This window comes from Camelus bactrianus, chromosome 12 (genome assembly GCF_048773025.1).
Source record: "Camelus bactrianus isolate YW-2024 breed Bactrian camel chromosome 12, ASM4877302v1, whole genome shotgun sequence".
NCBI lineage: Eukaryota > Metazoa > Chordata > Mammalia > Artiodactyla > Camelidae > Camelus > Camelus bactrianus.
Window position 1 is genome coordinate 32,746,977 of NC_133550.1, and position 20,328 is coordinate 32,767,304.

General features: G+C 42.3%; 1 protein-coding gene and 1 long non-coding RNA gene across 8 annotated transcripts in view; one reads left to right on the forward strand and one right to left on the reverse strand.

Annotated features, from left to right (window-relative positions):
• Positions 1 to 20,328, forward strand: part of GLT8D2 (glycosyltransferase 8 domain containing 2) — a 37,834-nt gene that overhangs the window by 5,412 nt on the left and 12,094 nt on the right. The window contains exons 3-6 of one of the 3 annotated variants that reach the window (XM_074375161.1): positions 2,871 to 3,006; positions 5,251 to 5,729; positions 16,986 to 17,032; positions 19,587 to 19,679. In XM_074375161.1, the coding sequence (XP_074231262.1) occupies positions 17,014 to 17,032; positions 19,587 to 19,679 (112 nt within the window). In that variant the 5' untranslated portion in view covers positions 2,871 to 3,006; positions 5,251 to 5,729; positions 16,986 to 17,013. The remainder of the gene's footprint in view (positions 1 to 2,870; positions 3,007 to 5,250; positions 5,730 to 16,985; positions 17,033 to 19,586; positions 19,680 to 20,328) is intronic. The other 2 variants (XM_074375162.1, XM_010970445.3) reach the window with 2 other exon arrangements.
• On the reverse strand, positions 1,266 to 19,651 carry LOC141579414 (uncharacterized). 5 transcript variants are annotated; one of them, XR_012510702.1, is made up of 6 exons: positions 19,514 to 19,651; positions 14,835 to 18,486; positions 14,605 to 14,742; positions 13,662 to 13,753; positions 3,106 to 3,250; positions 1,266 to 1,404 (listed from the first exon to the last, which is right to left on the reverse strand). It is a non-coding gene; the product is annotated as an uncharacterized LOC141579414 (long non-coding RNA). The 5 variants fall into 5 exon arrangements; XR_012510700.1 differs by lacking the exon at positions 19,514 to 19,651 and having other exon boundaries at positions 3,106 to 3,174; positions 14,835 to 17,002; XR_012510703.1 differs by lacking the exons at positions 1,266 to 1,404; positions 3,106 to 3,250; positions 19,514 to 19,651 and adding an exon at positions 7,007 to 7,479 and having other exon boundaries at positions 14,835 to 17,001.

Consider the following 20,328-nt stretch of genomic DNA (forward strand, 5'->3'; position numbering starts at 1 on the left):
ATTTTTTGCCCATGTCACTTCCTCTGGAGCATCTTCATCCTTCTCATCACAACCACTTTCCTTATTTATGTTCAGAAAGTCACCTTTCCTAGATTTCTCTGGCTGTATAGCTAGAGTTGAATAGTGACAGTGTCGTCCCACTGCCAGCTGTTTCTTCTCTACCTCCGTTTATTTTTGATTTGAACTTCACTCCCACCATTGTCACTTTTCGTTCCTTTGCTACACTTTTCTTTTTTTTTTTCCAGCATGTTTTTATCCTTTATTGGCATTTACAGGGATCCTTGTGAGTTCCCAGGTTAGACATCTAGTCTGCACCTCCTGCTGTGGCATCTTCTTATTCAGATCCCCAATGCTATACTTTTATCTTTGTTGGCCAGTTCTATTATCTATTTTTGTAAATATCACATGGGTTTATCACCAGGAATTAAGGAAACAACACAACGACATGCTCTTCTGTCTGTACATAAGCTGAGTAACAGCTATCCAGTGACCAAACACAGACAGTCAGAGAAGTGACACGATTGATCCCTGATCATGATGTGGATCTGTTATCTGCTTAGTCAGTTTGTGGACTGAAAACCCGGCAGTGAAGTTTGTAACTATCTAGTTACTCATAGTTGATATACTATGGTAACAGATTTGAACTGTATTGTTGGGGAACTGATGTTACTAAACTAAACTGTGGTAACTGAAATTTGTTCTGATTCTGTGCACAAAAGGCAAAAAAAACACAAAAGTACTGGGCTTTGCTTATGCATTGCCCGGCATGTAGTTAGCATTTAGTAAGTAGTAGATTGTTTTACTTCTATAATTGTCATCATTTTCATTATATTACTACTGTTTCTGCTCCTCCTAAGCTATAGGCCACTGGGGAGTCAGTCTGAGAGGGAGGGACTGGAGCTGAGAGGTGGCAGACAGTGCTGTGTTTTCAGCCAAGAGTGTAAATCGCCTTGTCCAAGGGATACCTTAATCTCAGTTGAGGACTTGGGCCAAGGGGTTATTGGCAGCAGTCTAAGAAGGGGTTTTGAGGAGTGCCAGCAGGTGGGCAGAGCACAACAGCAGAGAGCCTAGGCAGGCACCGTTCCCGAGATGAAGAGAGCAGATGGTGTCTGAGAGGTCTGTTCCCAGATCGCCGGGCTCCGGCCATGGCTAGAGCTGTGGCCAAGGTGTGGAGAGGGTAGCTGGCAAGAGCCAGGCAGGACTCCAAGCCAGGTAGAGCCTATACAAGTTACCAGAGCAAGGAACTGGTGCAAGAGTCAAGGAAGGAAACCAGTCATGTCATCTGGGAGAAAGGGACCCCAAGTGCAGAGAGTCAGGTGCAGGAGTAATTGCTGGACCTCAGGGGCTCCAGGGAAGAGCCAGAGCACCTCAGCTTCGAACAAGAAGATGACCTGTCATTGAGCCCTACGAGACAAAGAAAGGGAATTGAGACTCCTGTATTAGGATTTCCTGCCCTGTGTGGGTGATCTTGGAGCCCAGCCCTAGTTGATCAAGGCAATAAGTAGAGGCTTATCAGCCTGACCCAGTGCAGTGATTCACTGCTGCCACATAATGCTGCTTCCTTCCCTTCCAGTCACATTCATCAGCCTTAGGAGATTTTATCTAAGACTTTATCTACAAGGTAGTACACTCAGCCAAGGCAGGCCCATTGGGTAAGAAATGCTGAACGTTTGACTTTCAACTAATAAGAAATAAAATGGAATAATAATGATTCAGACATACGTTGTGTTGACTACTGCTACTACAAATCAAAAATGCGTATAGTTCACATAGGACTGCATTTGGGCGTATCACTGAAACCCGACCACAGTGACTTAGCCACATCCAGGTTTACTTTCCTCACGTAAGATGTTCCAAAAGTGGTCAGTTCAGGGCTGCTGTGGTGACTCCCAGTGCCACCAGGGACTTGGGTTTTTCCTATGTCCTTGCTCTGCCCTCCTTAACATTAACATGTGCAGGGCTGCTGAATCACACAATGCCAGAGAACCCTAGCCACATTGTACAAGGATAATTTCCTTTGGCTTATTCGGATCTATTCCCTCCTCTTCTTTAACTTGTTCAGTGCCCTGAAGCTGACCTAGATGTATTACATCACGTGAGCTCTCCTGCTGTCTGACTTCCAGTTGGGTTTGGCCAATGGGAAGCACCACCAACAGGAGATTATAAGGTTGGAGTAAGAACCCCCGTCCCTTTTGTGGGGGTCAGCAGAGGCTGCTCCTGTTAGGCGGACTTGTCCATGCAGCTACTGTCTCCCAGTCCTGGTAACCACTCCATACTCTTGTCCTCAGGACTGGAAGTGGTAATAGCCCCCTGCAGTTACTAACCCCAGGATACTGCACCATCTCTTAATCGTGTTTCCCTAGTACTGACTACACCTTTCCGGATGGTGCCTTTTTTCAGTCTCCACCATCAGCCCATTGGAGTGAGCCATCTGCGTCCTGCCAGGACCCTAACTGATTTTACACTGTAGTCCCTGCACACAGCCCGTGTAGCCATATGCAGCCACACAGTGTGGGCCTTTTATCCACAGAGCTGCGAGATGGCTACTCTACCTCCAGGCATTCGCGTTGGATTTCAGACAGGCGGAAAGGGCAAAAGGCACCAACAGCTCTTTGCCAGGAAAACAACAGCTTTCTAGGAAGTCGCAGACAGCCGACTTCTACTCACATGCCACTCTAGCTGCAGACCCTCTGAGAAGGTATTTTTAACTGGGCATTTGCTACCTCAAATGAAAAAGTGTTTCTATTTGAAGGGAAGGAGCAGAGAGGTTATTAAATAGGCTACCAGCAGTGTTTGCAACATCATATAACTCACTTGGACTTTTTAAAAAGAAGTTACCAGTAACTTACTGTTACAATTTCTTTGTCTAGTTCATACCTTGGGATGTCTTCATGCAACAACAATAATAATAACTTCCATGTACAGAGCCCTTACCGAGTGCTTTATGTGCATGATGTCTTTTAATCCCCAAGAGGCTGCCCCACTTTACAGATGAGGAAACTGAAGGTGAGATTTTCAGTAGTGTGTAAGTATAACATATGAGCTAACACCTAGGTCTGTCTGTCTGTCTTTCTCAGAGCCCATGCCAATAGCCACTGCACTTACCAGAGTGCCCCTTTTATCCTGTGTCTCTTTCTGGTTTCATTTCTTCTCCAGGGGAGAGAATCTGTGCATCTAAAGTAGGAATCAAAGTCATAGAAATAAGCCTCTTGCATCCTCAGTACATGGCCCAGCAGAAATACAGGAGAATCTGGAGTTGGAGACAGTAGGGGGTCAGGGAGAATGTGTACAAAGAGCAATGACAGAGAGATTTCGGTCCATATGGAAGTTAATATGAATAGCAAGTGGGATCTATGAAAACAACGTCTTTATTATTTCAATTCTAAGTCCCCTTCTGGTGTGCTTTGATTGTCATACCCTCTGAACTTCCTTATTTACCAGCTCTTACCCTGGGTCAGTCATTCTGCTAAGTGGATGAGAGATGCAAAGGAGGAGAAAACCCAATCTTTCAAGGAAACTGGACTGGCAGGAGTCAGTTTAGAGTGCTTTCCAACATGGTGCCTTGGGACATGTCTGAGGGACTGTCCCGTTGCTCCTGACAGCACATAATTCTGGAAGGGCAGTGTCAAGCCCTGAGCCAGGAAACGTTGCTATTTTTGCTTATGTGGGTACAGTGAGGACTGGTGCAGGAATACTTAGTGCACAGTACCCTGTGCTGCCACCAAACCTTCTGACTTCCTGCATGTAATCAATGTATAAAATGTATCTTTGCCACAACCAAAGAGAAACATTTTACAGCCATGTCTGTTAGCTAAAAAACTGAGTAGAGTTGTGATTTAAAACAGCTCACTGGGAGCCAAGGGAGAAGAGGAATAGCGTAATGTCGAGTCTGCTCCAAATAAAAATGACATACGTGCTGAATGGTGTGAGGGCTTTAGGATGGGAGTATATAAGAATGCTGCTAGAGCTTCCAGTAATTCTATACAGTGCCTGAATGCTGAAGGATGACCAAGCGAAGATATAACAGTGGATACAATTTAACCCTAGAGTTGCGGCCAAAAATCCTAGTATTTGAGACTCGCCTGAGGTAAGAAACAGTTTTAAAGCACCAAACAGGAATTCCAGTCCTGGCTTCATCACTAACTTGCTCAAAGCCTCCATGTGCTCCTTTGCAAATTGGGGCAAAAACATCTTCTCGACTTACCTAATGGGAATATTGTGCGAATAAAACACAATAAAAGATGTGAAAAAATTCCTTGTCGGTGTTCAAAGTTCTATACAAATGGAAGCTGTTCGGGATACTCCCACCCTCCAAGTTCAAGTCTGAAAAACTTCCACCAGATTCTTCAGAGCCGCACTGTTCAGTACAGGAGCCACTAGCCACACCCACTAGCCACACTGGCTGTGAGAACTTAAAGTGTGCCTAGTGCCACTGAGGAACTGAATTTTATGTTTTACTTAATCAGTTTAAACTGAATTGTAAAACTGACTTGCAGTTCGGTTATTGGAAAATTGCAGAATGTTTGGAGCAACTTGAGTATGCGAATCTACTTTTTAAAATGCAAATTTTATGAAACCTAAATACATATCAATTGTTCCTGATGAAATTTAGTGTTGAAATTGAGATGTGCTGCAAGTGTAAAGTATATGCCAGATTTTAAAGAGTTCGTACCAAAAAAAGTATAAAATGTCTTGTTAATAATGTTTTATATTGATTACATGTTGAAATATTATTTTTATATATATTGGTTTAAATAAAATATATATCATTAAAATTAATTTACCTCTTTGTACTTAAAGTGACTCCTATCTAACTTTAAATTACAATGTGGTTTGCATTGTATTTCTTTTGGGGAGTACCACTTTAGAAGGTGGCAGTGAGTAGAGGCAAACTCATTTCCTTATAGGATCTAGGGAGAGAGGCTGTTGCAGGAATAAATTTCATGATCCCTGGCAGGGTGCTGGCACCATTTCCTGGGTTTCTGAGAATCAATGGCAGAGACACAGAACAGCCCAGAGCTGGGTGGGGTTGATTCTCCGCGTGATTCCTTTCCACGTTCAGGCACAAAACACACCATCTTGAAACCTCTATCACTGCCTTGGTAGAATGAGACAATGGCTCTTACGTGGATTGTGATTTGGGGACAACAGCATTTTAATGACTAGGGCATTTCAGGAGAAGCTAGTGGCCATGAAGATTTTCTTAAAATCAGTATGAACTTAATTTTTTTCACTTCTGCTCTTTCAAAGTTTACCTGGACCCAACGTGTGATAGAAATACACCCTCCAAGAATTTGCTTTTCTCCAGTTTTGAATCTTTTCTTCCAGAGCAGCCTTGTTTTCGAAATGATTTGCAGGCTGCCAGAGGAGGACGCAAGAGGAAGTCTGGCCCTTTGGAGCCCGCCTGCCAAGCACATCTGGAAGTGGTTTCAGGGGCCGCCTCACTTGGCCAGCATAACGCCTGGATTCCCAGCTGCTTGGAGCAGGGGTGGAAGAAACCTGAGCCGCTCCAAAGTCGACGCAAGCAAGGTGGGGGGGAGGGTCTGGTGGGGGAGAAAGACTTTTGGAAACGTAATATTGGCCTTGAGGCTCTCCAGCCCTTTGGGATTTCCAATGGGATCTTAGAAGCAGCTGGAGCAGCGTGAAGGGCAGCAGCCACGATTTGAACGCTCTGCCCTGCAGCTCTTCTGGACCAAGGAGCCCAGAGACGTGCCCTCACCGCTTACCAGGTAAACAGAAATTTACAACAGTGTGACAGCCTTTCTATTTCACTCTGGCCCGCCTGCAGCTGTCCTTTATTTGCTATAGACTCAAGAAAGTAAATCAGAGGTGGTCAGTCCCACACAAACTGCCTTCAGGAGCCCACAGCTGATTTTTGTAGCATGTCAGCGGAACCATCTTTTTTTTTCCCCTTGTAGCAAATCCAGAATACTCAATGCGCAAATTTTTCACATCCTGGATTGCTTTTCCAGACCTGGGATCATTTCTCCCCTCCCCCAACCCCCAGGTAGTGTGATTTTCTATTTTCATCATATTTTAAGTATGGAAATCAGCGGTTAGCTCAGACTGGATAAATGTGAGCATTTAACGCAGGCATGTTTCTGAGCCATGAAATATTTAATTGAGCTGTGATTCATGTTTTCGGAATCTGTCCTAGGTAGCTGTTCTGAGGGCCCCAATTCCCCCAAAAAGAACTGGCAGTTGTATGAAATCTAAATGAAGCTTATTGTAAATACAGTAGTCATAGTGTTTGGGTTGAAAATGCTTTTTAACATTCAAAAATGTCTTCTTATGTTCACTTTATGAGCAAGTGTAATACACTGGATAAGCCTGATACAGCCTGATATATAACTTATGACTTAAGTTAAGAGGGGATAGTTTAAAAGTAAAAAGACAGAGGGGAAGAAAATATGATACTTAAACATCTGAATGTGCTGCAAAAAAAAGGCGGTCCTCTAGCTGTTTGGCCCTGTGCAGCCAAATATCCCAAGTGGCATTGTTTTATTTGTTTTGTCTTTTCCTCGGAATGTTTTGGTGTTGCATTTGTATACAATATCCTTTGTGTGTCGTGCAATGGAATGCCAGGACTCCATCTTACTCAGCTAGAAGTAGGGCAGGGCAGTGCTGGGAACATGGGCTCTGGGGTCCAACTCACAAAGGTGAATTTATGCACTGCCACTTATAATCTTTATAAGCTTTGACTCTGGGTAAGTTATTTAACTTGTCTGTGACTCTACATCCTCATCTGTAAAATGGGAATTAAGTGACATCATGTGTCTAAAGGATATAATGCAGGATCTGCCAAGTAGTCAGACCCTCAGGGAAGGTAAGCTTCTCTGGTGGTGCGGACGATGACAATAGTAATGGTGAAAGTGACCACACATCCAGCCCAGCTTTTGACATGCTGTTCCCTCCGACAGTCCAATTGTGTAAGTGTTCCTCACATCCTTACAAGTTGTCTCTCCAGGGCCCTGCTTCCTTCCTTCTCCTCTTCACACACCTCTTTCTTTTTTCTACTCTTTAGTTCTTCTCTGTTCTGCCTCTTTCCTTGTCGAGAAAAAGCATGCTCATGCAGCCATAGCGCTCACAGTTTTCATTCCTGGTTCCCAGGGAGCATGATTCTAAAGACTTCTTTTGTTTCAGCATTTGTCAAAGAATGTTCTGAAGAAGATAGCTCCATAGACAAAAGACATTCTCTAAGCCCTGTCTCTCTCGCAGCCCTCTCAAGGCTTGATGGCTTTTTAAAGGTCCTGAGAAGTCCCGCAGAAGCAAAATCTGCTTGTTTGTTTAACCCAGTGGTTCCCAGTTGACCCCTGAGCCATGTTATCGAGCCATGTTATCACATCACACAGATTAACATATGATATCACTCTGCAATATCCTATTTTGGCCACGTCTATTTTCATACTGTTTCTTCTTATGGACATCCTACTTCATATCTTCCCTGGCAAACACCCAAGAGGACATCTTCTTCCTTCCCTAGTTAAGAACAGAGAATTGATCATGTGTGCCATATTGATATGTAGAAAGTCTGGCCTAAGGTGAACAGCAGGGATCAGCAAACATTTCCTACAAAGGGCCAGATACATGGCTTTGCAGGCCATATGGTCTTCATTGCAACAATTCAGATCTGCTGAAGTAGAGTAGATATGACCATGGAAAAAACATCAAAGAATAAGCCTGGCTATGTTCCTACAAAACTTTGTTTATAAAAACCTTTGGTGCAGGAGTTGGCCATGGTTAGTTGACACCTGGTCTACAGCCATGTTGTGAAAGAACACCTCAGTCCCACACAGGAGAAAGCAAGATGGATCCTCCACAAACAGAAGACACCCTCCCTCAGCTTCCCTGTCCTGTGTATTCTAGTGAATCTGGAGTAAGCCTTTTCCATGCTAGAGCAAAAAGTAAAAAGGCCAGAGGTGTTTTGTTGGAGGCTAAATTCCTGAGTCCTGGTTTTGTTCTTCTTTCTCTTATTGTCAAGTGACCCTATGCTCCTGTCCTGTTCATGACTCTCTCCTGCCTGGTTGAAGATGAAGTGCTCTATTAAATGTGTGTTACGCATGTGTGAACTTCAGGCTGCAAGTCTTACAGAGTTATGTGAAATCATAGAGCTTCTGTCAGTTGCTTGACCATCATGAGAACAATCAGCAGTGGAAAGTAGGTGGCTATAGTAGCTTGTAGGGTGATCAAGAGCATGATCTCAGAGCCAGACTGCCTGGGTGTGCATTCTGCCTCTGCCACTCACTAGGTGTGTCACTCTTGGCAGGTCTTTTAACCTTTCTGAACTTCAGTTTCTTCATCAGTATATTGGGGATAATAATCTGATAGGTTTGTTGTGCATATCAAATTAATTAATTTATATATATATATAAAGTTCTTAGAAAAATGGCTCATAGAAGTTACAGTGTAAGTGTTTCCTATTATCATTGTAATATAGCATTTAATTTAATCTGCAGAACAATCCCATTTTACAGATCGGGTTTTGTAAATTGCCCAAGATTACACAGTAAGAAATGAGGCAGAACAAGGTTTCAAAGTCAATTCTGTCCAGTGGCAAACCCCATATTTCCAGATTTAAGTCATTCAACGGTACTTTTTGGGAGCCCTCTCTTTTATCTTCCTTTGAATTCCCAGGTTCTTTCTTGTTCCTCCTTACCTGATCCCATGGCAGACATGATTAATCAATTACAATTACATTTCTTTCTTTCTTTCTTTCTTCCTTCCTATCTTTCTTTCTTTCGAGTCTGGTGGTGGTTTTCGACTCCTTCTCAGTTTAGCAGTACTGAAAGCTCCTACCAACTGATTAGAGTTGGCATGTAAAATAAATCTTAGGGGCTGATTTTTAGAATACTTTTCTGGAGTCCTTCCCACTTTTGTCTTTTCTTCCAAGGCAGAGCTAATTCCCTTAGCCGCTGCCAGGTCTTAAGACATTCTTTCCAGATTTGGGCACAGGCCCAAACTCTTTGGCATTTGGTAAAACAGCTCCTCATGCAAGGTCTTCAGGGGCCTTTTTTAAAACCTAGCGGACACTTCTCTGGTCCAGACCAACTCTCTAAGCTCTCCTTTTCTTCCAGTCACAGGCCTTAGGACCACTCCTCTTTGAGGCTCCCTCCATCCGTTGCCCTGCTTAGGGATTTCCTCTTTCCAACACTGGCTGCTAGGTGAGCCCCCCCTCCCCCAGCTCCTATGGGCTCTTTTTAAAAAATATTTTATTTTAGTTTTAGTTTATTTAATTTTTTTCAGGGGGGTAATTAGGTTTATTTATTTATTTAAATGGAGGTACTGGGGATTGAATCCAGGACCTTGTGCATGCTAAGCATGTGCTCTACCACTGGGCTATACCCTCCTCCCTAGGCCTATGGGCTCTTAATGCTAAAGGCTTGATTATTTATTACAGGAAAAGCACAACACAGAAATCATTCAGCCTAGGAAAGCTTACAGAGGTGTAGGGGACACAATTCTCCTTGTTGTTATGTTAAGAGAAAGGCCAATAAGAAAACAGAGCCCTCTGTCTTCATTCCTGGAGTGGGACCATCAACCTGGCTTTCCCCTCCTTCTGGCTTTCTTCCTTATTGAAGGTATGCTGACCCCTTTTTTCCTGGGATTGAAGAACAGAGCAACAGGAGCCCTTTCTCCCTCTCTCCTGTTTCTCCGTCATTCATTCCACACACATTTATTGAGGCACACAGGGTGGGCAAGCCACAGTCCCTGTCCTCTGTCATCTCATGGTTTAGTGGAAGAGACAGCCACAGCCATATTAGAACCCAGTGTTTTGAGTGCGGGGATAGGCATCGCAGTGGAGATCAGAGGAGAACCCAGGCAAGGTAGTTACGTAAGGCTTCCTGAAGGAGGAGGAGGAGTCCTTAAAGCACAAGGAGCAATTTGCTGGGGAAAGAGCAGGGGAAAGGACATCCCAGGCAGAGGGGACTGCTTAAACTGAAGTCCAGAGACAAGAAAAGCATAGTCTTGGGTGTGGAGGACAGCGGAGGGCTGGAGACGAACCTTCAAGCAGTAGAGCTTGGACAGAAGGCATGGCCCAGAGGGCCCATGGGAATCTTAAGCTCCAGCCTTAACCTTTTGGTACTGGATTTCCCAGTGAAGGGCTTTAGAGGGGAAAAGGACACTCAGAGTAGTGTTTTAAATCAGTCATTAGAATTCTACAAGACAATTGGCTTGTGTTCTTCCAAAAAATTTTCATGAAAAATAAAAAGGCAGTGTGGGTAGGGTGGGACTGATCAAGAGTAAAAGAAACTAAAGCTATGACAACCAAACTATAGAAAACAATGTTGGAATAATGGGGGAATTTGAATCCTAGAGGCAGGAAGGCCATGTGGGACGTTATTGAATGAGATGAGGCAAGGTAGAAAGGAGGTGGATTAACAAACACTTAGATGGACCTAAAGATGATCACATTAAGTGAAGGAAGTCAGACAGAGAAAGACAAATATCATATGATATCACTTATACGTGGAATCTAAAAAAAAAAAAAAAAAAAAAAAAAGATAAAAATGAATTTATTTACAAACCAGAAACAGACTCACAGACATAGGAAACAAACGTATGATTACCAAAGGGGAAAGGAGGGGAGGGATAAATAAGGAATTTGGGATTAACATACACACACACACACACACACACACACACACACACACACACACACACGGACCTACTGTATAGCACAGGGAACTATATTCAATATCCTGTAATAACCTATAATGGAGAATCTGAAAAAGAATGGATACATATATGTATAACTGAATCACTTTGCTGTATACCTGAAATAACTATACTTCAATTAAAAAAAGTTAAAAAGGAAACACTTAGGAGGAGAAACTGTGTGAATCAGTGACTGACTGGATGAGGGGCTGGGAGGAAGCAACTGAAGAGGATGCTCAGAGAACACTGAAGAGGGATTTCTGTGGGGCAGGTGCTGATTTCAGTTGTGAACAGATGAGGTTTGAGGTGCTTGTGCAGCTTCCTGGAGGAGAAGGTCACGTGTTCATCCCTCTAGTCTGTAAATATTTTTGAGGGTTTCTATCTCCAGGTACTTGTGCTGGCTATTTGGCAATGAACAAAACAGACAAAATTCCCTGCCTTCATGGAGCTTATAGTCTATCACTGGGAGGGTACAGGAAAACCAGAGAAATGGGCAGTATGTGGGGTGGTGGTCATTGCTGAGGAAAAGTAGTAGATGTATTGCTGGGGCTAGGGGGTTTTGACTGAGTCCAGGGAAGTGAAGGAGCGAGCCACATAGATATCTGGTGGGACTGTTCCAGGTGAAGGGAACAGCATTCCAGGGGAAGGGAACAAGTGTAAAAGGCTCTGAGGCAGGAGAATGTCTGGCAGGGAGGCCAGTGTGATCGGGCGAGATCTTGTAGGACACAAAAAGGACTTTGGCTTTTACTCTGAGAGAAATAGGGAGGCCTTGGGGAATTCTGAACAGAAAACAACATACTCTGACTCCTGTCTTAACAGGCTCTCTCTGACTGCTTTGTTGAAAGTCAGCTAAAAGGAGACAGGCAGAATCATCCAGGCAAAGGATGATGGTGATCAGGCCAGGGTAGAGGCTGTACAGGTGGCGAAAATTCTGGATATGTGTTGAAGGTGGAGCTGACAAGGTTTGTTGTCAGTTCATCTGTAGGAAATGAAACAGAGAGGGGTCAAGGATAACACCAAGTTTATTTTTGCCAAAGCAGTTAGAAAAATGGGGTTGCCATTAACTGAGTCAGGGAAGATGATAGGAGGTGCCTGTTTGGGGGAAAATGTCAGGAGCTCAGTTTTGGACAAATGATGCCTTCAAGTGGAGACACTAAGTGGACAGTTGGCTTTAGGAGTCTGGAGTCCACATGAGAGATCTGGGTTGGAGACAGTAATTCGGGAGTTGTTGGCATTGAAATGGTGTTTTACGCCATGAGACAGAAGGAGACCTAGTAAGGAGAGAGTTTAGAGAGAGAAGAGAAATCAAGAACTGAGTCCTGAAGTGTTATGCCATTTAGAAGTTCCAGAGAAGGGGCAGCAGCCAAAGAGACTGAGGTGAACAGTCACAAAGGTGGTGGGGAAGCAGGTGAGCGTGGAGCCCCACAGGCCACGTGCACAGGAGAGAGCCGGCAGGTGGTCTGCACCTCTCATGGGCCCAGGCCTTGCCCTCACAGCAGTGAGTCCTGTGGTGCATTTCCTCGCAGGCCAGAACCACGTTAACCCAGAAGATGCTCTTCCTGACTCTGCTCTAGACGGTCCAGTTGCCCTCGGCCCCACATCTCCGCTTCTTATTCTGTGTGTTCTTAAGATATCCTGCAGCCATTCCCTCCAGCTCTCATCCCCGCCTTCCTCCATCACTATTCTACCCCTTTCCAGCCCTGATCCCTCTACCAGATCCACACAATCAGCTCCCATCTAGAAGCTGCAGGTGTTTCTTGTGCACCTACTCAATCCATCAGAATGCTTTTGGCTGCAAGTGCTGGAAACACCAATTTACAGCCGCTTTAAGAGGAAGTGCCACCATCAGAGGTGAGATGAAATTGTGAAGAGGATGAGAAGGATGCCAGTCAGGCATGCTGAATCTTTATACGGTTTCAAATTTAAAAAAAGAAAAAGGAGGTAAAACAGGCTCTCTGTTAGAAGTGCATGCTTCTCAAGGACTCCTCTTTGCCTTGTATTCTAAAAGCGCCTTAGGAGGTTACCTACAAGAATCTGCTTTAGGAATTTCACTCCTGGCTCACCACTGCTGTACCTTACAACTCCATGTGCCATATTTGCTTCCTGGAGCATCTTATATTATCTTAAAGAGACTTTAGGGTTGGCAACCTGCTGGGCAGGGCAGAGATGAGCCTCCTTCTCAGATGAGGCAGCACTTACATTTCTCTGATTCTGGCATGATCTCAGCAGTTAGAGTAACCAAGTACTAGAGGGGAGAGCAGCTTCCCCAGGAGTTGTGAAATTTCATCAGCATACAGTGACATCTATGACCTGCAGCCCACCTCACCTGCCTCTGGGGTAGCCAGATTGGCCCTTCAAGAGCTCCAGAACCTTGTGGTTAAAGAGCATCAGTTTTGAAATCTGAGAGCCCTAACATCAAATCCTTGCTCTCCCATTTACTAGCTGTGTGATTTTGAGCAAATTACTGATCCTCTCTGAGCTGCAATTTCCTCATTTGAAAAATTGAGATAGTAGTATATCCATTTGAAAGGTGTTTGTTGTAAGAATTAAAGAAGATAAGGTACCTAAATGGTCAGCATAGAGCTGAATGCAAATTAAGCTATCAATAAATGGTAGCTATTATTATTACCTAGCCCTGTGCAAACTTTTCCCTATATGTGCACACCATTCTGGCCATAAGGAATGTATTTGTAAGGACTCTTGTTTTCAAGAAATTGAACCTCATTTCAAAGCAGTTTAAGGAAAAGAGAGGAATTTATTGGCGTGGCTGACTGGGATCTCCAGGGAGGAACTGGCCTCTGAGACTTGGAGCTCAGAGCCTCCCGGTCTTCCCCTCATTCTCTCCTGTAGTACTAGATAGTCTTTGGAAGGGAGCAGACATGTGGCCAAAGACCATTCTAGGCTGGCATCACCCCCAAAAGTTAGCTGAATGCGTATCATCTAAAATAGCAAAGGGACAAAAAAGTACCTGAAACCAATCTCAGAAGGACCATAACATTACTTACTTTTTGACTCAATTCTTTCCCAAGTGCAGGAGGGGAAAAGGAGAAGGGCCATTGCAGATGCGCTCAGAGCTCCTGGGTATGCAGTCTATATCCTGGGAAAATGAAAGGGACATTGTAGCTGGTTGTTTACAATGAGTTAAAGGCTTGAATCAAGTCCCGGTTGAAGAATTTCCCTAGATCACTGCCAACACGTTCTCCAACACTTTGGTTCATAAAGAGACCCTGGGGTACTATGATATGCTGCCTTTCCTGATTGCATCCTCTGGGCTGTCTCTGTCATGTTGCTAATTTCTAAAGGTTATTTTTCTCTGTTTGCTAACTGCTGCCTCTGGTCAGAAGTCAAGTTGAGAAGTACCTTTGAAGGACTGCAATTAAGAAGGATCAATTTAATTTTAAAATAAACTTTGAGTTCTCAAGACAGATTATTATTAATGGCAAATTAACTTTTTTTTTTTAAAGATAAAAGAAATCGGTTTCCTGCTCCTGGGGTGATTGTCAAAATGCCTCAAAGAAGTGAATGAATATGTGAAAAAATTTAATTTTAGATTTCCAAACTAAAATGAATTTTGTAACCTAAAATTCGTTTGTAATGGTTAAACTTCATTTTGTCATTAAACTTGCCCAATTTTCCTATCCTTCTCTTAATGCCCACTGCTTCTTCTAATAAATATATAAGGTATTGTGATAGGCATATGGATAAATTATAAGCTGGGACAACAACCAGGTAACAGCTATAACAGATACATTTTGAGAACAGACAGTTTGTTAGCTCTCTTGGATTTTCAGAGCACTAATTGAATACTGCAGAATATTGTGAAAGATTTGAATTTGGGGAAATGTTTGGTTGAAACTTTTTCATGTCATATCAGCCCTTTTCTTGCCTCCTTAAGCCTGGTGCTACTTTGAGAACATTGCTGAATCTTTATTTGATAATATAACTTACTTTTTGCTACTGCTTGCTATCCAGATTTATAATTCTTCTTGTAGAAGGTGGAGGAGAGAATCTAAAACCTTCTTTGGGATACACATCATTCTCTACATTCAAACTCTTTGATAAATCAGAAGTCTCCCTTTGGATGCCCTGAAATTGGAATGAAACATTAAAGCACTTTCTAATTATAGAAGTTCACAATAAGAAATTTATGGAAATCCAGGACACTAAGAGGAAATTACCTTGTCAACATGTATCAGATGTCTTGGCAGAAAAATAGTTGTCATGAGGCCAGTTCTTTATTCTCTGACGAAGTAGTGGGCCTCCTCCGTGGAGAGATGTTCCTGGGACACGTCTAGTTGGTAGGCCTCTTGGAGTTTGCTCTGACTTTGTCTCGGGCAAAAAAGGTAAAAAGTTGGTCTGGTAGAAGATGAGAATGGCTGATGGTGTGACAGTAACTCTTGTTGCTTATCAGAATATAATGTGCCGTGTGTGTGTGTGTGTGTGTGTTTAGAATCTCCTGTGCTCAACGGTTTATTTGTTTGAATAGATAATACATGCACATGACTTGACATTCTGTGGGCACCAAGGCTGCTGTTTACTAGTCAGAACACACTCGTGGGACACCAGTCATCCCTGTTTCAGTTGATTGATGCTGAGAGCCATACTGGTTACTAAATACGTCCAGTATAAGTCCTGTAAGAATATCAAGTGACAAGTCCCCCTCCGTTTTGTGTCCTGGACCCTTTTCTTATTTTTTTAATGTTTAATATAGAAGAAGAACGGCTTTTCAACCTGGTCTGCATAAAGTTGTGAAATATGGGTATTTTAATCACTTCCGGCAGTGGATAGCAATACAAAACAGGAAAATCTTACCCCAATTCTGTCTCTGGCATCTCTCCAGCCTTCCTGTGAGGGCTTTCTTTTCCATTTGTGCTCCTCACCCCTGGCAGTCACCTTGAGAGTCAGCCTGCTCCTCTCTCACTATTTGTGTGGGACCAGTTGTTCATTGTGTAGTTCAGTCCCCTGAGGAATCACACCAGAGGCCTGGGGCTGTGAAAAGCCACAGCACAAACGTGGCAGATCTTCCCAAAGCAGCAGTTTTTCCAGATGGTAAAACATCACTTTTCTATGCCATCATAACCCAGATGTAAGTTGAATCAACCTACCCCCAGGATTCTGATCTTTAACGTAGGGTGCACAGGCACTCCAGACATCGACGGATACATTTCATTTTCTCATGCACTTCGATAAGAAAAAAATCACATCTTGATTTTTACTAACCTCTAATTGAATTTGAGCATTTCCTTCAATTGTGGCAACAAATCACAGAAGTAATGGTGGTACCTGTGACTTCATCATCAGTAGAAATCAGATGTTTCCATATTACATTGCAGTTGTTACTTAAATGAAGACAAAGGCTGATGGAGGAGGTTACATGCATTTAAAATAAAATCCATGCTCCTTTACTCCTTGGAGACACCGCAGTTTGTCTCTACCTCCTCCAGCCAGTCTCTCCCTTAGTCTACTGTGTTCCAGCCACATTGAACTTACTGCGGTACTTAGAATCCTCAGCCTCAGGGCCTTTGCACTTGCTGCTCCCTTTGCCTGGGATGCTTTTCTGCGTTCTCTCCACTGGCTCCTGCTCTTTCTTCTGATTGAATGCTGTCTCTTCAGTGAGGCTTTTCCTGATGTCTCTTTAAGATACCTTTCTATCTCTGTTCACCTTTGTCCCAACATCTCTGCTGTTTCCTTCGTATCACTTACCATAATCTAATTATTTTATTGCTTACATTTTAATGTCTGTTCTCCCCACTGAAAACAGCTCCATGGAGATAGGGACTGGGACTGATTTGTTCATTGGTGCATCCCCAGTGCATAGCACAGTGCTGGGCTTTTAGTAGGATCTCAATAAATATTTACCAAATGGATGATTGAATGGAATGTAAGCTGTGCCCTTCTCAGGGTGGTTTTATTTTCACAAGGGATTCCTAAAGATGTAGAAGCTTCCTTATCAAAGGAATGAAGTTATGATAGCAGGAAAAAAGGCAAGGGATTGGTATTTTAGATCAAGGAACCCTTCTTGTGTGACATTTCCTCCAGTTAGTGCCATCTGATCAACTAACCCAGAGGGTTGACAGGGCTGTTTCTAGAGAAGGCAAAAGATGACCCTTTGGGGGCCTTTGTGTGCTTTGTACAGCTGGAGAAATCAATTTGAAATGGTGAGCTCTACATTCAAGAACTATCTAGTTACCAAAACTCTAGATTCAGAAAGTTAAGAATAATTGTAAAATTGGCCACGTATCAAATGGTCAAAGGCATCGTCCTTAGTAATTGTATTATGACTTTTGGGTTGATTCTCTTTTAAACATAATTTTATTCTTTATCCACAGGTCACAGTTTTTATCCACGTGAACACACATGGCTTTATTACGAAAAAGTAAGATTATAAACTTTTGAAAATTACGATTAAAAATAGACATTTTGGAGGATTGTTTTGATGCTGGGTCTTGGGGTTTTTTTCAGATCTTCTTTGCTCTTCATGGATAGTTTTCCCACAGACAGTTCTTGGCATTGGCACATTAGGATGATTCCCATAGAAAGTTGTTAAGTGTTTTGTTCAGAGTGAATTTTTCGTGAGAGGAGTCAGATGCTTCCATAAGAGTTGTAAATATGATTTATTTTTTCATTGTAAATAAATATTCATGTTTCTGTCTCATTTAGCATTTGTAATTTTGTGTTCTTATTCTTAAAGAATCATCTCAAGTTATGTCATCTTCAGACCCCATCAAAATCTGGATTTGCATCTGATTTTATATCCAGTTGTTTGTGAATCTAGGGGACAAATAATAACCTAACTGTATTACTATTACCCTCAGGGTAGAGGAGCCTAATGTAGCAGATCAAAAGACATCTGCTACATTCAGTTAGATTTGAATTTCTAGTAAACTATGAATAATTTTTTAGTATTAGGTATATCCCAAATATTGCATGGGACATACTTTTACTAAAAAAGGGTCAGATGGTAATAGACATTGGGCTGCTTCCCCGAACTGGCTGTGGGAAGTGAATGTTAATCAGTTGTATTGATAAACTATAGAACTTTGTCCCTTGTCTTCTGCTTCTGTGTAGTTTTATTTTAAACTGAGTCTGGTATCTGGTTGTCTCAGGCTGAATCTGACAACCCAGAAAGGCAGAGGGGAGATACATGTCAGGACGGTAGAACCATTGAGCCTCAGAACACAGCATCTGTGGAGACTGCCCAACTCCTTACTTTTACAGATGTGAAGACAAAGGCCTTGGGGCCAGAAAATAGATCAGTATGAGGTCAACAAGTATAAATATCTTGATGCACAAAAATAGTAAATAATAATGCTTAACAATTTTAAAGGCTTTATTGGGCCCACATTGCCTTTGTTAACTCTCAAAACACCCCTGAAAGGTCATAATTATTATTACAATCTTCGTTTAGCAGATGAGCAAACTGAGGCTCAGAGAGGATAAGTAACCTGTCCAAGGCCACACAGCTAGGAGGTGGTAAAAGTGAGATTTGAGTCTGGCTTCAAATTCCAGCCCCTTCCCTTTCTACCAGTGTTTACCAAACTGCAGGCATTTGTGCACCACATATGGCAATGTACCATCTTCTCAATTTTTCATCATCTGTGTTCCTTCTGTCCTGTGTATGACTGACTTGACTTATTTTTAAATTATAAGTGTATTTTGTAATATAAAGTATATTTCCTTTCTGTAAATAGAATAGCAGTTATCACTATCATAAAAAGAAGGTTATTCGCCATTTGCAGCAACATGGATGTCCCTGGAGAATGTCATTCTAAGTGAAGTAAGCCAGAAAGAGAAAGAAAAATACCATATGAGATTGCTCATATGTGGAATCTAAAACAAAAACAAAAACAAAAAAACATAAATACAAAACAGAAACAGACTCATAGACATAGAATAAAAACTTGTGGTTGTCAAGGGGACGGGGGGTGGGAAGGGACAGACTGGGATTTCAAAATTTGTAGATACTGATAGGCTTATGCAGAATAGATAAACAAGATTATACTGTATAGCACAGGGAAATATATACAAGATCTTGTGGTAGCTCACAGCGAAAAAAATATGACAATGAATATATGTATGTTCATGTATAACTGAAAAGTTGTGATCTACACTGGAATTTGACACAACATTGTAAAATGACTATAAATCAATAAAAAATGTTTAAAAAAATAAAATAAAAAGAAGTTTATTGTACAAATATATATAATTAGGATACTGTTATTCAATTCTAGGTGGCTTTTGTTGCCTGCCTGTATCTGATTTCTCATACTGTGATTTAATGTTACTTAATGCTATGAACATGAGCCTCATAAACCATCCCGTGAACAACCAGTGGTATGTGCTCCCTCAATAGGAGAATACTGCCTACACCACTCTACTTCTCAGTAGATTCCAAGGGCAAGTGTCACTGTTCTGGAATGGATGGCCCTGGAGGCTTACAACTAGAGGAGGTGTTGGGGTCTTCTAACCTCTTCCTCAGGGCAAGAATTTTCTGTATGTCATCCTTGACCACTTGTTGAATTAACTGAGAAGTAGCTGTGTTATAATGGCTAAGAACATGTACTCATAATAAGTACTGGCTTGTCATATGTGTTATATGAGTGTTGGATATTATATAAAGCAAAGCATTCATGCACAGAAAGTGGCTCCAAAAACAGCATCATGTAGTCATCAAGGTTGTAGCCTCCACCATGAAGACTACCTGGGTTTAGCCCTGGATCCTTCTTAAACTACATCTATGTATCCTTGGGCATCAGTAGTCTCACAGGTGAACTCTTTATTCCACATGCTCTCTGCTTAGAGAAAGGTGCTAGGTCTCTACTCCTGGGTGTGTTGGGATAAGGGGGGATCTACTCACATGGCTGTTCCAGACTTTTCCACAATTTCAGTTTGATAATTTATACTTGAACGTGTTTCTGTTTTTATTCCAGTTAATCAGGTGTTGCTGTTCCTTCTGATTGTGACCCTCTGTGGGATTCTGTATAAGAAAGTTCATAAGGGGACTGTGCTCAGGAATGAAACAGGTATGCCAAGTGATACAAGCCAGTCGTAAAAACATAAATACTGTATGATTCCATTAATATGAGATACTTAGAGTAGTCAAATTCATAAAGACAGGACATATAATGATGGTTTCCAGGGTCTGGGAGGGGAGGGGAAATGGGAGCTCTTGTTTAATGGGTATAGAGTTTCAGTTTCACAAGATGAAAAGTTATGGGGCTGGATGATGGTGACGGCTGTGTACGACTGTGAATGTACTTAGGACCACTGAACTGTACACTTGAAAATGGTTATGATGGTAAATTTTTGCTGTGTATTTTACCACAATAAAAATTTTTTTAAAAAAGAATGAAGCAAGTAAGCAGGCATGTGGTCCATCAAGAGGAGATACCTAGGAACACAGTTTGTATCCTCTCAATAGCTGGCTTCAGAGACAAGTGAAAATTTAGTCAGCTTCCAAGGACCTGCTTATAGAACATCCACCCAGCATCAGCTTATCAGTTGTGTTCTAGAATGATCAGCGCTACTCAAACCTCAGCACATACAAGAATCACACGGAGGGCTTGTTAAAACATAATCCAGCCAATGGGAAGGGGGAAAAGAAAAGGGGAGGGCAAGCAAATTCCTTTTAAAGGCAAACCCAGTAGTTGCACATACACTGGCACAAGCATC